The sequence below is a fragment of the Ceratotherium simum genome, chromosome 29, assembly GCF_057802395.1.
Source record: "Ceratotherium simum simum isolate JZ-2026a chromosome 29, ASM5780239v1, whole genome shotgun sequence".
In the NCBI taxonomy this organism is placed as follows: Eukaryota; Metazoa; Chordata; class Mammalia; order Perissodactyla; family Rhinocerotidae; genus Ceratotherium; species Ceratotherium simum.
Window position 1 is genome coordinate 27961872 of NC_141928.1, and position 12809 is coordinate 27974680.

At 41.5% G+C, this 12809-nt stretch overlaps 1 protein-coding gene across 12 annotated transcripts in view; it reads right to left on the minus strand.

The window, feature by feature from the left end:
* ZNF462 (zinc finger protein 462) overlaps positions 1 to 12809 on the minus strand; it is a 137603-nt gene that overhangs the window by 61434 nt on the left and 63360 nt on the right. For 9 of the 12 annotated variants that reach the window (XR_015548965.1, XR_015548966.1, XM_087419347.1 and 6 more), the window contains 3 exons: positions 12058 to 12344; positions 8645 to 8763; positions 4350 to 4541 (listed from right to left, as the gene is read on the minus strand). Coding sequence is in view for 10 of the 12 variants with exons in the window: in XM_087419347.1 (XP_087275473.1) it covers positions 4350 to 4541; positions 8645 to 8763; positions 12058 to 12344 (598 nt within the window). In the remaining 2 variants the exon portion in view is untranslated. Of the gene's footprint in view, positions 1 to 4349; positions 4542 to 8644; positions 8764 to 8806; positions 10205 to 12057; positions 12345 to 12809 lie in introns of those variants that run through there. The other 3 variants (XM_087419348.1, XM_087419349.1, XM_087419351.1) reach the window with 3 other exon arrangements.

A 12809-nucleotide genomic window follows, 5' to 3' on the forward strand; every position in this document is an offset into this window, starting at 1 on the left:
AGCGCCTTACAAAATTACAACATTTTCCTACTAATTCATAATAGCAAAGACTTCTCCGCTGGGTGGACACTATCAAAATCTATATTATAAAGGGAAGGGTATCATTCTTGGTGTTTTCCTTCAGTTTATATTAGGGCATGGACTAAGAAACTATGTTATCCTCATTCTCCTTATTTATTGTGCACCTGGTCTTAGTGTCTGATTTTTGTTGTAAACGCATCAATAGCTACTTCCTGAAGCAGGCAATTCCATACAGCATAGCTAGATAGATAGAAGAAATAAAACAATCTATTCTTTGGGGGAAATTCAAGGGAGGAAAAAGATGGAACGTCACCATTGGTCTGACTTCTTATAAAACATATAGCCGAATTTCAAATTACATATCCACTGCCCATGCATTGTGTAGCTTCTCAGATCTAAACAAATCTGATAACTAAAGTACGCTGTTCTAGTTTCTTGTCATTTTATAAGATGTGTATTTTTCTGTACTGAACGCAGAGACTTGGAAAAAGCTTGATAAAACCCAGTCCTATATTTTTATGGCAGGAGAAGGAACCCAGTAAACAGAAACACAGCAGACCACTTCCTTTTGTTGACAACCTTATGATTTCCCCTTAATGCATTGTTTAGAATAGCAATTACGTGTCATTTCCCATTATCCTATACACAGAACCAATACCACACAGTTGCTGTTTTTCCTGCCAACAACCGATCATGAAGAATATATAAAGGATTCACGTGCTGGTGAAACATGTCAAGACTGACAGCCCGGAGCCCTAGCTCTGTTTATGTACAGAACAGGTGTGTGGCCAGGCAGCTGGGCTGAAATCTCCCCTCCACCTTCTCATTCCCGCTTTCCCGGCTTCCGTCCCTTGCAGGGCTTCCCTCTGGGCGGGGAGGGCGAGCAGCTTTGGAAGAACCTTCTTTTTCAGGCTGTTTTCCCTATGCCAGAGAAGACTGGCTCGCTCTCAAGACTGCAAGCATTTGACCACTGCAAACAGCAGTGAGTATGTCAACTCGTTTTACTCACATCCCTCACTAGGAGACCAGAAAGCCAAGGACTCGCTGGTGATTTCCCTGGTTTTATGGATCTCCACTCCCCCCAGGCCTGCAACACATTTTTGGTTCTTGTGTTCAGTGTTCTGGCATCTGCAGTGTGGGAAACCTCGACTGAGAGCCAGTAGCCCCACAGCTTCTCCCTATTAAAACGTACAACTGGATTTCACATGCGTGTTTCAAACACCATTCGAGGCGTGATTTACAGGCTACTGTCTAGCCTCACAGCTGTTTCTTCATCCCCTAGACTTAGCCGTTCCTAGGAATCCACCACTCAGCTCCCTAGCAAATAGTCTTCCCATTTTCAACCTCCTCAGTCATTCTTGGGCATCCAAAACTATGCAAGATCTGTAGTAAGGATTCAAGAAAATATTTATTGCACAAGTAAACTATAAATTATTCTTTCCAAAGCCAGGCCTGATGGGCTAGTGGTTAAAGTTTGGCTCACTCCGCTTCGGCAGCCCGGGTTCGGTTCCCAGGAGTGGAACCATACCACCCGTCTGTAAGTAGCCATGCTGTGGTGGCGGCTCACATAGAAGAACTAGAAGGACTTACAGCTAGAATATACAATCATGTACCGGGGCTTTGGGGAGGAAAAAAAAAATTCTTTCCACAGAATTATTCATTCACAAGAATAGCCCATTAATGCCTTCTTTCTGTTTACCCTACCTTCTAATTAAGTTTTTGTCATCAAATTAAATGAATCACTGCTGGCCTATTGATATGGGTTATTCATATACATTACAACAGCACAGGTCCAATGACTTTTGTATAAGCCTCACTACACAGTTGCCACCCAGGACTTTCACAGTCACTATGTTCTTTCTTTAGAAGGAAAAAAAAAAAACACTTTTCTATATTGCAAATTATTTTCCTGTGGCTGAATAAAGACACACTGTGTTATGCAGAGTTACTCAATTACCATATCATCATGTTTTTGCAACCACCAAGGTCCTAACCTAGTCCAGCTTCCAAGAATCTGAAATCACCCCCAAAACGTTAGGCCTCAGCCTGAGGGTTGTGGTTAGTTCAATACCATGCTGACAGTTTCTTCTAAACATTTGATTTTAAGCTGTTGGAGGGCCAGAATGGTACTGAAATCATTTCTGGTCCTTCTGTGCATATAGTATAGCTCTTGGCAGAGAGCACTGACTCAGTAAGCTGACTGAACTTAACTCTTCTTAGTCTATACAGAGAAAGATGATCGTGTAGTGAGTGGTCTCAGGATTCCCTTGTCCTGTCACTGAGACCCACCTTTCAAAGAAAGAACACAAAGGAAAAAGAAGGTATGACACCGAGAGAAATGTCCCAGGAAAAGCCTTTGCTGGAAATGGTGTCTGGATGAATCAATCTCACCCAAATGGCTCCACAGGTGTAGCTTCCATTTCAGATGAAAGCAATTAATTAAAAATCATGTTAACAAAGATCTTACAATTTACATCAAATTATACTTTGCCCTTTGTTGCAATATTCCAATCTTCACCAAAAAACAGACTCTCAAGGTGCCAAGGGGACATTTTTGGTATCCTTTTACACGTACTCTCCACCCCTGCCCCAGCTTTGAGACTCTAAGTTTTCCCGGAAATCACCACCACCTCCAGGCTTCCTCTTGCCTTCTCAACTACTATGCACCTGCTGGGGAGATAGTGCGCTCACTCCATTACAAGCCATAGTCACAGGAACACGCCTTCTGTGTTAAACAGAAGTCCTTGAAGACAGGAATACCAGTAAGCAGCTACTGTGTTTAACAGAGTGTTTACCGATTTGCTAAGAAAGACCACCAAATTCCCCAACTCAACAAAGGTGGCTTTTAGTTTCAGGACTTACCTTTCCTTTTCCTCCCACAGCTGTCTTCTTACAGACTTCATGTTTAATAAAGATTACTGGTTTACTCTCTTGATAATCTGATAATTAGACCATGTTGACAGGTTTGGCTGTCAGATCTTCAGATTACCTGAAGAGTCTCTCTTTTTAAACCCTTACATTAAAAATAAGTCAGAATTCATACTTGTCATCAACGGTCCCAAAAGCCAAAACTGCAGTCAAAGGATGAAAATGGCAGGAATAAAATGACCATTTATTAAATACCTACTGTGTGTCAGATGCTGTATCAGGCATTTTGTATGTGTGCCTTTTCTCACCAATCTCTCAAGGGAATCAGTTGAGGTAGTTATCATTATCCAATTTTACATGTGAGTCTGGGAAGCTAAGATTGCCCAGGAAAACACAACTGGCATTGAGAGAAGTAAGATGCAAAGCCAAGCTTTTGTTCCAAAGTTCCACGAACTTTCTTTCCAATCCACTAAGCTCCTCCCAAGAACGTAATAGGAGACCTTGGGAACAGTCTGTTCCCTGACCTGGGAAGTATTCAAGCTGGTGGTAGATAACTGGTGACTGGAGATGCTGCAGAAGGGATTCGAGCATTACAGGGGGATAGAGGAGAGCAGCTCTAAGGTCTTCTACAACTCTAAGAATCTATAGACTTCCTCTTCTCTGAAGCACCTGATTCTGCAGTCACCTGAGATGAGATGAGTAATCAAAACACTTCTGTTTCTTAGTCTGATCAAAATAATAAACCATCCCTCTGCTCACTATGCCACACTTGCGATCTCTTTCTTTCTTCCATTTCTCTTTCTTTCTTCTACAGCTTTGGTTACATTGCCAGTGAGGAGATCCCTCCAAATACAGGGTTCCTGTATTTCTTCTGAAGCTCCAAAACTGGGCAGTTAGACCCTCCCCCCAACTGTTGCTTCCTCAACATCCTTCAGCTATAAGAAATCACTACATTACCCCTAAATTATCTTGTGACCCAATCAGAAATACCTGCCCCACCCATTCACCCTTTCCATCCCTACTCTAAATTCGGTGTGGTTAACTTACATATCTGGCACCCCAAACACTCTGGCAATTTTTTTTTTTTTTTAGAACAGGACAGGATATAAATAAGTAAATAAGTAAACAAAGAAATCTGCCTGGTATTCCATCTGCTTTCTTGCTCGCAAGCACAGAGGAAGACTCCAACACTGATCCATCTCACACAACGTGCTCTTTCCAGAAGCAATGCTCACATGGTATAGACTGACATTTTTGCCATGGCACCAGACAGACGCTCAACCAAGTTCACTTCACTTTCCCACTCCAATTTCTATACTGTTTCAACCTTTCCATGTTTCTTCCTTCACTTGAACCGTCATGTTTTCTTGTAAGATTTTCCTTCGAAAGAATGATTGGCAAGGAATCCCAGCCCACCTCAACCTTAAGAGGTTAATTCTGGCTCGGAAGCCCATTTTTACCATTGGAGTCTTCCACTTCTTCGGCCGGGGTAGCTTTCTGGGAGGAGTGGTGGGCGTGTGAGGAGAGGAGACTGACAATTCGTGGCCTGGGGAGGGTCAGGGCTTTTCCGTGGACCTTGAGGGAGTGTTCCTTCAACTGGCTGATTGTCATGGTGGAAAATGAGCACCAGGAACACTTGTAGGCATGTTCACCTGGAAGGGGACGGTGGTAAGGGACAGAACAGGAAAAGGAGGGAAGAGGGTATAAGTGGGGGTGGGAAACAAAATAACACAGTCAGTTCACTCTAGAGAAGCGCTTCTCCAGCTTCATGGGCTGAAAGCCCTCACAGGCCAACTGCCTGCCCATTCCCACAGCCACAGCTCCTCTGGGATTGAAACTCTTTGATGAGCTCCATAATCCAGTGACCTCGTCACTTTTCATTTCACGCTCTACTTACAGGGATGAGGCTATGGGTTGACTCTCCAACAGGGAATGAAACCAAATGTCTATGATACCTCCTTTAGAAAGGCTTCCCAATCTCTCTTTCTCCCTCTCGATACTAGAAATGACCATGTCGGTTTTCATTCAAGGTTGCCTTTTATCATCCGCAGAAAATAATATGCTTAATTCTTATTCCAAGCGTGTATTAGTGGCTTTCCAAGCAAAAGTCACTTGGTGCACTCTATTGTGCTATTCTCATTCTCTGCTTCCTTGCTGACTACACACCTCCTCCATTCCACACATCCTGTATGTTTTGGGTTTTTTTGGACCAGTTCACAAACCTCAGCACAAAACTTCATTTCCCCAACTAATCAATAGTGCAGAAATGGGTAAAAATAATTCATTTCTTTAACTGAGAGAGTTGTATATGTATAAACATGTGTGTGTGTGTGTGAGTGTGCGTATCTCCAATATTCTTCAATAAACAGGACATTTAAGTAAAAGAGAGTATTTTTCTTTCAATTATTTTTATCCACTGAAGTACAGCACAGATCACTATGACCAAATTAAGTTAGAGTATGATTTACCTTTGTCCTAAGTCAAATTAATTGCATTTTAAGAAGCAAGGGTGTAAAATGGGCATGCTTATGTTGAGGGACAGACATACACTGCGGTGATCGACTCAGAGAGCAGTTTTGCTTTTTAGGCTTAGAATGCTCATGTCTGCAACTCAACAATTCCACTTCTGAGAGTTTATATTAAGGAACTATCCTTTAATACATAGAAAGCTTTATTTAGAAATATACAATATTTATGCCTGAAAAAGGTATGAAAGAATATAAATTTCTAACCACAAGGAGATGGGTAAGTAAATGTGGCATATCTTCTTGATGAACTATCATTCATTAAAATAAATTCTTGAAATGTTTGCAATAATACAGAAAACTATGAAAAATAAAATACTGATACCCAGAAAAATAAATAGAAAGATACAATATAGTTTAGATAAAATTATAATCACAACTATTAAAAGCAATCATAGAGGAAATGGTTGAAAGGAAATATTATCAAATGTTAACAACAGTGGTCTTTAAATAATAAGATTATGGATGACTATGTTTCTTCTTTCCTTTCCAAATTTTTCTCTAATGAACATGTAATTCTTAAAATTTATTTTTAAGGTGAATTTTAAAAACCAAAAGAGAGGAAAGAGAAGGAAATAGAGGAATAAGAGGAGAAAGGATCTTTAGTAATGAAAGTCTTGGGGACCAGTGAGAAGGAACTGCGGACAGAGCTGCATCTATGGATTAACACTAATGAAGCAGGAATGAGGAGGGGACCTCTGCCTTTGCTTTAACCCAGCTGAGATGGTTACTTTCCTGACACCCTGAAAATTACCAAACGGTTTCACATGAGCAGTGAACTCAGCATCCCAAGTTCTGCATTAAGCCTCTTTTTCAGCACTGATGATTTCCAGAGCTTGCATTTCCAAGAAAGCCTTGAACAGAACTACCGAAAACCTTGAGTGACACAACTTGCTACAGCCCAAGACAGAAGAGAAGTTCAAAGTCAGAGGACCCAAATAAGAACACCGGTCAGTTTGTCCCCCCAACCATTACCTAGGAGTTACAGGATAATGCTGGGCTGTGAACAATGGTATTTACTAATACAATAAATATATAAATATATGTTATATACAATATATTAGGGTATATTATTATATATTGTAAATATATATTACTATTATTATATGTAATACTACTGCTCTCCTTATTTCATTTTTCAATTTTTTTTTTGGGTGAGGGAGATTAACCCTGAGTTAACATCTGTGCCAATCTTCCTCTATTTTGTATGTGGGTCACTGCCTCAGCATGGCTCATGAGTGGTAGATCCATGCCTGGGGTTTGAACCCAGGAACCCAGGCCGCCAAAGCAGAGTGCCCCAAACTTAAGCACTACACCACGGGGCCCCCAATTTTTCAATTTTTTAATGCACGCCTGGCTGCATAAACCTTGCTGGGTGGTTGTGAGTAACATAACCTGAGAGAGAATCCTAATCCACATTATTTGGTTAGTCCACACTATGTTTTATCCTTTAAAATAAAATAAAATAATCCATCTAGAACAGACACGATGCCATGTCATGGACACCAAAGTTCCAAGGTGTGTAGTGAACTGAATTACACTGCTCCCACTCTCTCTTTCTGAATGCTTCCTTTTCGCCAACCAGTGAGCACAGAAGGCCAGTCTGCTTGGTCAGCTCCAAGGACAAACACTTCAGCTCAGTGCCCTGAAGTCAGTGTACAGCCTCTGGCTCTCTTTTGAAGTCCTTTCTACAGGCCAAATTGTTTACCCAACTCCCACTGGTAAAGTGCTTTTGACAAGGCTGAGGCCTATGGGAAAAGCTCACCGGGATGGTGATGGTATCCCTGCTGAATAATTTACAATATAAAGTTAGAAAAGAGTGGTTTGGATCCTGAAGGCTCTTACTCCATGGACTTTAGTAGAATTTTCTGGGAGATATAAAAATACTAACAGATAGAGAAAAGCCCATATAGCTAATCTCCAGTAGGCTTAGGGTATCTGGAAGACTTTGGTAATTCTACTCCATTAACCCAGTTCAACAGACCCAACACTGAGGAAATAGCAAAGAGACGTGGTTCTATTTCCACAGATGATGAAGAGATGGTAAAGTGAAGGACTCAAGTCCTGGGCAGTTTTTATAACCACAGAGGGGAAGCTAATAAATGAGACAGAATTCTAGTTGACTGAAAATTTTAAAACTAAAACTCAACTAGAATGCGAAATACCTTAGCTGAGGAAACTCGGAGGGGATTTGATTTCTAGAGGAATCTCTGAGGATATAGCTAGGTATTCTGAGGGCTTCATTTCCCCAGTTTCCCTTTGTGTTGATGTAAGTTCCTCAAAGGTTGTCAAAACCTCTGAGAGGGCCACAGGCTGCTTCTGAGAGTGACTGAGAACATCACAGTGAGAGCCCTGGGCCCCTCCCCACTGCCTTTCCTACATTATGCCTCTTTTCTGTCTTAGCTGAGTTCTAATGAGTTATTATTGGGCATCCTCTATCATATGCAAAGTAGAGAAGAGCAGAAAAGAGAGCAAGGCAGTATCTTGTCGGTCACAAGGATGTAGGTGTTTGTTCTAGAACCAAATCCTCAGTGAATGGGATATATGGCCTTGAGCGAGTCCCTTTATTCTGAGTCTCTGTATCTTCATCTGACACTGAGGGTGACAACAATATCTACCCTTGAGGATTGCCATGAGGATTAAATGAGATGACGAATATAACACGCTCAGTACAGAGTCTGATAGGTAAGGGATGTCCGTGAGCTGAGCACAACGAGATGGAACAAGAGAGATAGAGACCAACATAGCTCCTGGACACACACGACCCAAATCATTTCTTATCTGGTGTATGGAAATGTATCTAAGGGCATCTCATGAGAAATCTCACACCTCTTGAGCTCTCTTTCTCCCTTTGAACTTCCTCAAGATTATAATGTTATTTTAGTTGAGAATTATCTTTAGTGCATGTAACAATTCTCTGCATTCCATTGGAAAGCTAGGTAATTTAGAAATTTTTCTAAAAAACAAAACCTGTTAGTAGCATGAATCTGTTAGTAGCTACTTGTTAGTAGCATGAATCAACTGTAACATGGGTGACACTGGCTTTGTATTATTTTGGCTTTGGACAATTCTTCAAGTTTTCTTTATTAGATTAAAATAAAACTGAACACGTAACCATCTGAAGAAAAACTTATTCTCATGTGTGGGGCAAGGGACTTAGAAAATTTCACTCAATAAAGACCATTAGATTTTAAATTCGGAGAACTTGTGCATTATGAATCCCAACTCACCAGCATGAGCTTTGAGGATATGTGTTTTGAGCCGGCTGTTATAGGAGGACTTGAAGGAGCAGAGTTTGCATCGGAATGGTTTATGGTGTCCGTGGTGGGTTTGCATATGGCGATCCAAACTTGATGCAGAAGAAAAAAAAAAAAGGAAAATGACAAGATTAAAAGTTGCACACAACATTTTCTCATTGCCCTTTTCCAGGATTCCCATCTCTAAGCTGTTCAAAGTCATTCTGTTACTTTCCAATGATGGCGCTTACCAAAAAAATTTTAAATTAGCAAAAGTTGTTATACCTACTCTAAAAGAAGGGGAAGGTAAAGGAAGGAAGAGATCAAGAGCCCTCTTGGATTGGCAGATATAGCAGTGGTAACAGGTCATGGCAGACTTATTTTCCCTTCTCTAGAAGCACTGAGAATTGGAAGAAGGCATCCAAAAAGAAAAGGTAAAATATGGGTGAATTCAAGTTTTCTGCCAACTCAGTGAGAAATGCCTATCCCCAAACAGTCTTTTAACTTAAAAAAAAAAACGAGAATTAGAGAAATTTTACATGTAAAAGGGGCTGACTTTCTTTTTAAATCTTAATTCCACTTTCATTGTGAACACTTGAGTGGGCACAGGAGGTTTCAAAGTGGCTGAACTCCTTGCAAGGGACTGTTTCCAGTGTCTTTGTAAATGTGGAAGCCAAGTGCAGGTGTGTTTAAAGGAAGTCACGTGATCCAAAGGCTAGCCATCCCTTCTGATAAATAAAGCCATGTTTGCTGTATATCAGTCTTCTAGAAGCAATTTATAAGGAAGTTATTTAATTATAATGAACTCCCAGTATTTCATAATAATTACTAGTCTAAAAAAATAATAAATCTACTAAACAAGGTGTGGGAAGAAGTTCTAATTTGTTTCAGTACCCCAGAGAACTAGATTCCATTCTAAATGACTCATCTGGGAATGGTACCACTTACCATTCAGACATATAATGTTCTCCTGAGCTCCAAAGCAGCACTTCCAATCGCCTCCGGACACCTCCCTCTGGTTGTCCTTTAGCTATCTTAAACTCAACCAGCCCTAAACAAACCCATCGGGTTTTTTTCCCCAAAACAAATTATCTTCTTCATTTCCTTGTTTCTATAAAGGGCACTACCATTCTTTCAGTCAACTAGACTGAAAACCTAGGTGCCCTTTGTACTCGACTTTGTCACTCATCCCCTCCATTAAGTCGACTTTGTCACTCATCCCCTCCATTAAGTCAATTTTTCCAAGTCATGAAGATCCTACTTTCCTCAACCATTCCCAAAGTTCCATCCTAACTTCTTGGATCAGCTACTATCACTGCCTCCTAATTGGTCTCCCCCATTTTTTTTTTCCAACTCAAGCTAAGAAGTCAGACTGCCTGGGATCAAATCCCAGTTATTACCAAAAGCTCTGTGGCCTTGGGCAAGTGACATAACCCTCTAGGCCTCAATTTTCTTATCTATATAATGGAGATGAGAATGGGACCATACCTCAGAGGGCTGTTTTGAGAATAAAATGAGATGATACTTGACGGCGCTTAGCGCGGTGCCTGGCACCTGGTGAAGCAAATAAATGTTGGCGATTACGATGACTTGACTCACTTCAGAGTCTTCCTTTCACCAGTAATGTAACTTACAAAGTGCTAATTCCATGTTCAAAGACTCTAAATATGGTCTCTACTCAAGTATTCAGACTTTATCTTCCACTATTTCTCTACATATCACTTAAAGATTAGTCAAACTGGACCACCACCTGGGCCCCCATGAGCCTCACAATCTCTTCCTCAGGCTCCTGTTCTCTCATCTTTTCCTCCACACTGTATGTCCTTCCTAAAATATTCAAGTCCTATCTTTCAACTTTAAGACTTGACTCAAATGCTCCCTACTCCAGAAAACCTTCCTGACTCTTCCAGAGTGGATGTAACGTTTCCCTTCTTTGAAACTTCATACATTTTGTTGAGATATATATATATATATATATATATATATATATATATAGATATATATATATATTTTTTGGTGAGGAAGATTAGCCCTGTGCTAACATCCATTGCCAATCCTCCTCTTTCTGCTGAGGAAGACTGGCCCTGGGCTAACATCCATGCCCATCTTCCTCTACTTTATATGCGATGCAGCCACAGCATGGCTTGATAAGCGGTGCATATGTCCACGCCCAGGCTCCGAACCTGAGAACCCCGGGCCGCCATAGCGGAGTGCGCGAACTTAACCACTAGGCCACCAGGCTGGCCCCACGTTGATATATTTTTTAAAGACATGTGCTGAGTCATTTGTGTGCTTGCTCTGTTTGTAACCCAACCAGCCCCTAAGTTCCCTTAGATGACTGACCACACCCTATCCATCTTTATATTCCCCCAAAGCCTCCAGCACAGTGCCTAGCATGGGGCATATTCATTTACTCACAATGATTTACTGAGGTTCTACTGTGTGTCAGAAAGCATGACAGATGCTGTTCAATAAACACTTACTGCATTGACAAGAACTATATAAGTTTTATGCCAGTGCATGGATCTGATGACAAAGATTAGACATTAGACCCTGCATAATAATAAAGAGTTTATAACCCATCTTAACCTCTGGAGAAGCATTGCCTCCTCCTGCCTTTCAACAACCACTAACTAGCACTTTATCTTTTTTAAGAAGCAAACAGCCCCTCATTTATCTTCAATTATCATAAAAATAAACAGCATGTCAGTCTTATAATCAGTCACCTTCATCCAAGACGGTAGAACACATTATTGAACATTTATCTCTTACACAGTTGAAGAGAAAGGCAACAAAAGGTTGTTTCTTCTCAGAACCATCTCTCTTCCTATCACCCCAAAAAGCCTTACACAATACCCCAAATTTACAATTTAAGGGCTGTGATGGGCAACGGGAAGCTCCCTCTCCTCAACTGCTCTGTACTTCAAGCACCTCTTTGGCATCCATAAACTTCTTTACCTTTCAAGGTCTTTTAAAAATATCAAGAAAAGATCCCTTGGTTGCATGGGTTAACAGTCCTAATTTTACCTCTTTAGCCACTCAGTTTCCCAAATGGAACTGGACTTCCTCAAATGATGATTAGGTTCTAGATGAATGTTTGACAGATGCACCAGTAAACTCTACTCTCTGGTCTCTCCTTGTGTAAATCATAGCAATACCTCCAAAACTGTCATTTAAAAAATGCCTGGATTTGCCACATTTAATGTCAACCAAACAATCTCCTATTCTTAGCCCCATTTGACAGATGAGGTGACTGAGGCTCAAGGTAACACAGTCAACTAAACAGCAGGTTATGAACCATGAGCAGGGCCTTCTGACTCCTCCAAGCTTCTCCTGCTCTAGCTTAGCTGCCTTCTACTATTACACCTCCTCCCAGTTACCACTTGTGACCACACAATAGCACTTACTTGTGCCTGAAAGCAGAAACAAAGGAGCAATACTGGCAGCTGTACTTGTCCTCGCGGGTAAACATGGCCAGGGCCAGATGGCTCCTCTCATGAGAACGCAGCCCCTGCATGGACATCAGGACTCTGTCACATTGACTACAATGGTATCCCCCCGGCCGGGTTTCATCCTCCAACATTCCATCAAGCAAGCAGTGTTCACCATCCACCCGGTCCACCAGGGCGCCACTGGCATCTTTGGCTGCTTCCAATCCATCCAGGAACAAGTGGGAAGGGTCTTCAGCCTCCTGCTAAGAGAACCACACACACACACATGCCCCACCAACAAAATAAATATCCATCATCATTGCCACAGCTTTCCTCCTCTCCCTTCACTCTCCCAAACTCATCAGCATTTCCTGTTAAAGCGTCCTCCCCTGCCTCTCTGGCTCCCCCTAGAGGGAGGGCAAACCTGACAGCCTTTCTTCATGCAGTGGTGGTGATCTGAGGGCAACAGATGCCGACACAGGTTGCTACTGCCTGGGAAATGCGAGAGAGGAGCTCTACCACTTTGAAAACAGTTCACTCACTTATCTCCCATCTTAAATAGAAAACGCACATTGTGAGCCTAAACTGACATAAAGCAGGGTTAGGGTTATGGCTCAGGGAAAAGAAAGGAAGGAAACAAGAGAAAAAAATCATAGTAGTTTGGGCATTTAGGAGCCTTGGGCCATCCTTGGGAAATGAAGGAAAGTGAAAGATCTTGCCCTTTGCCA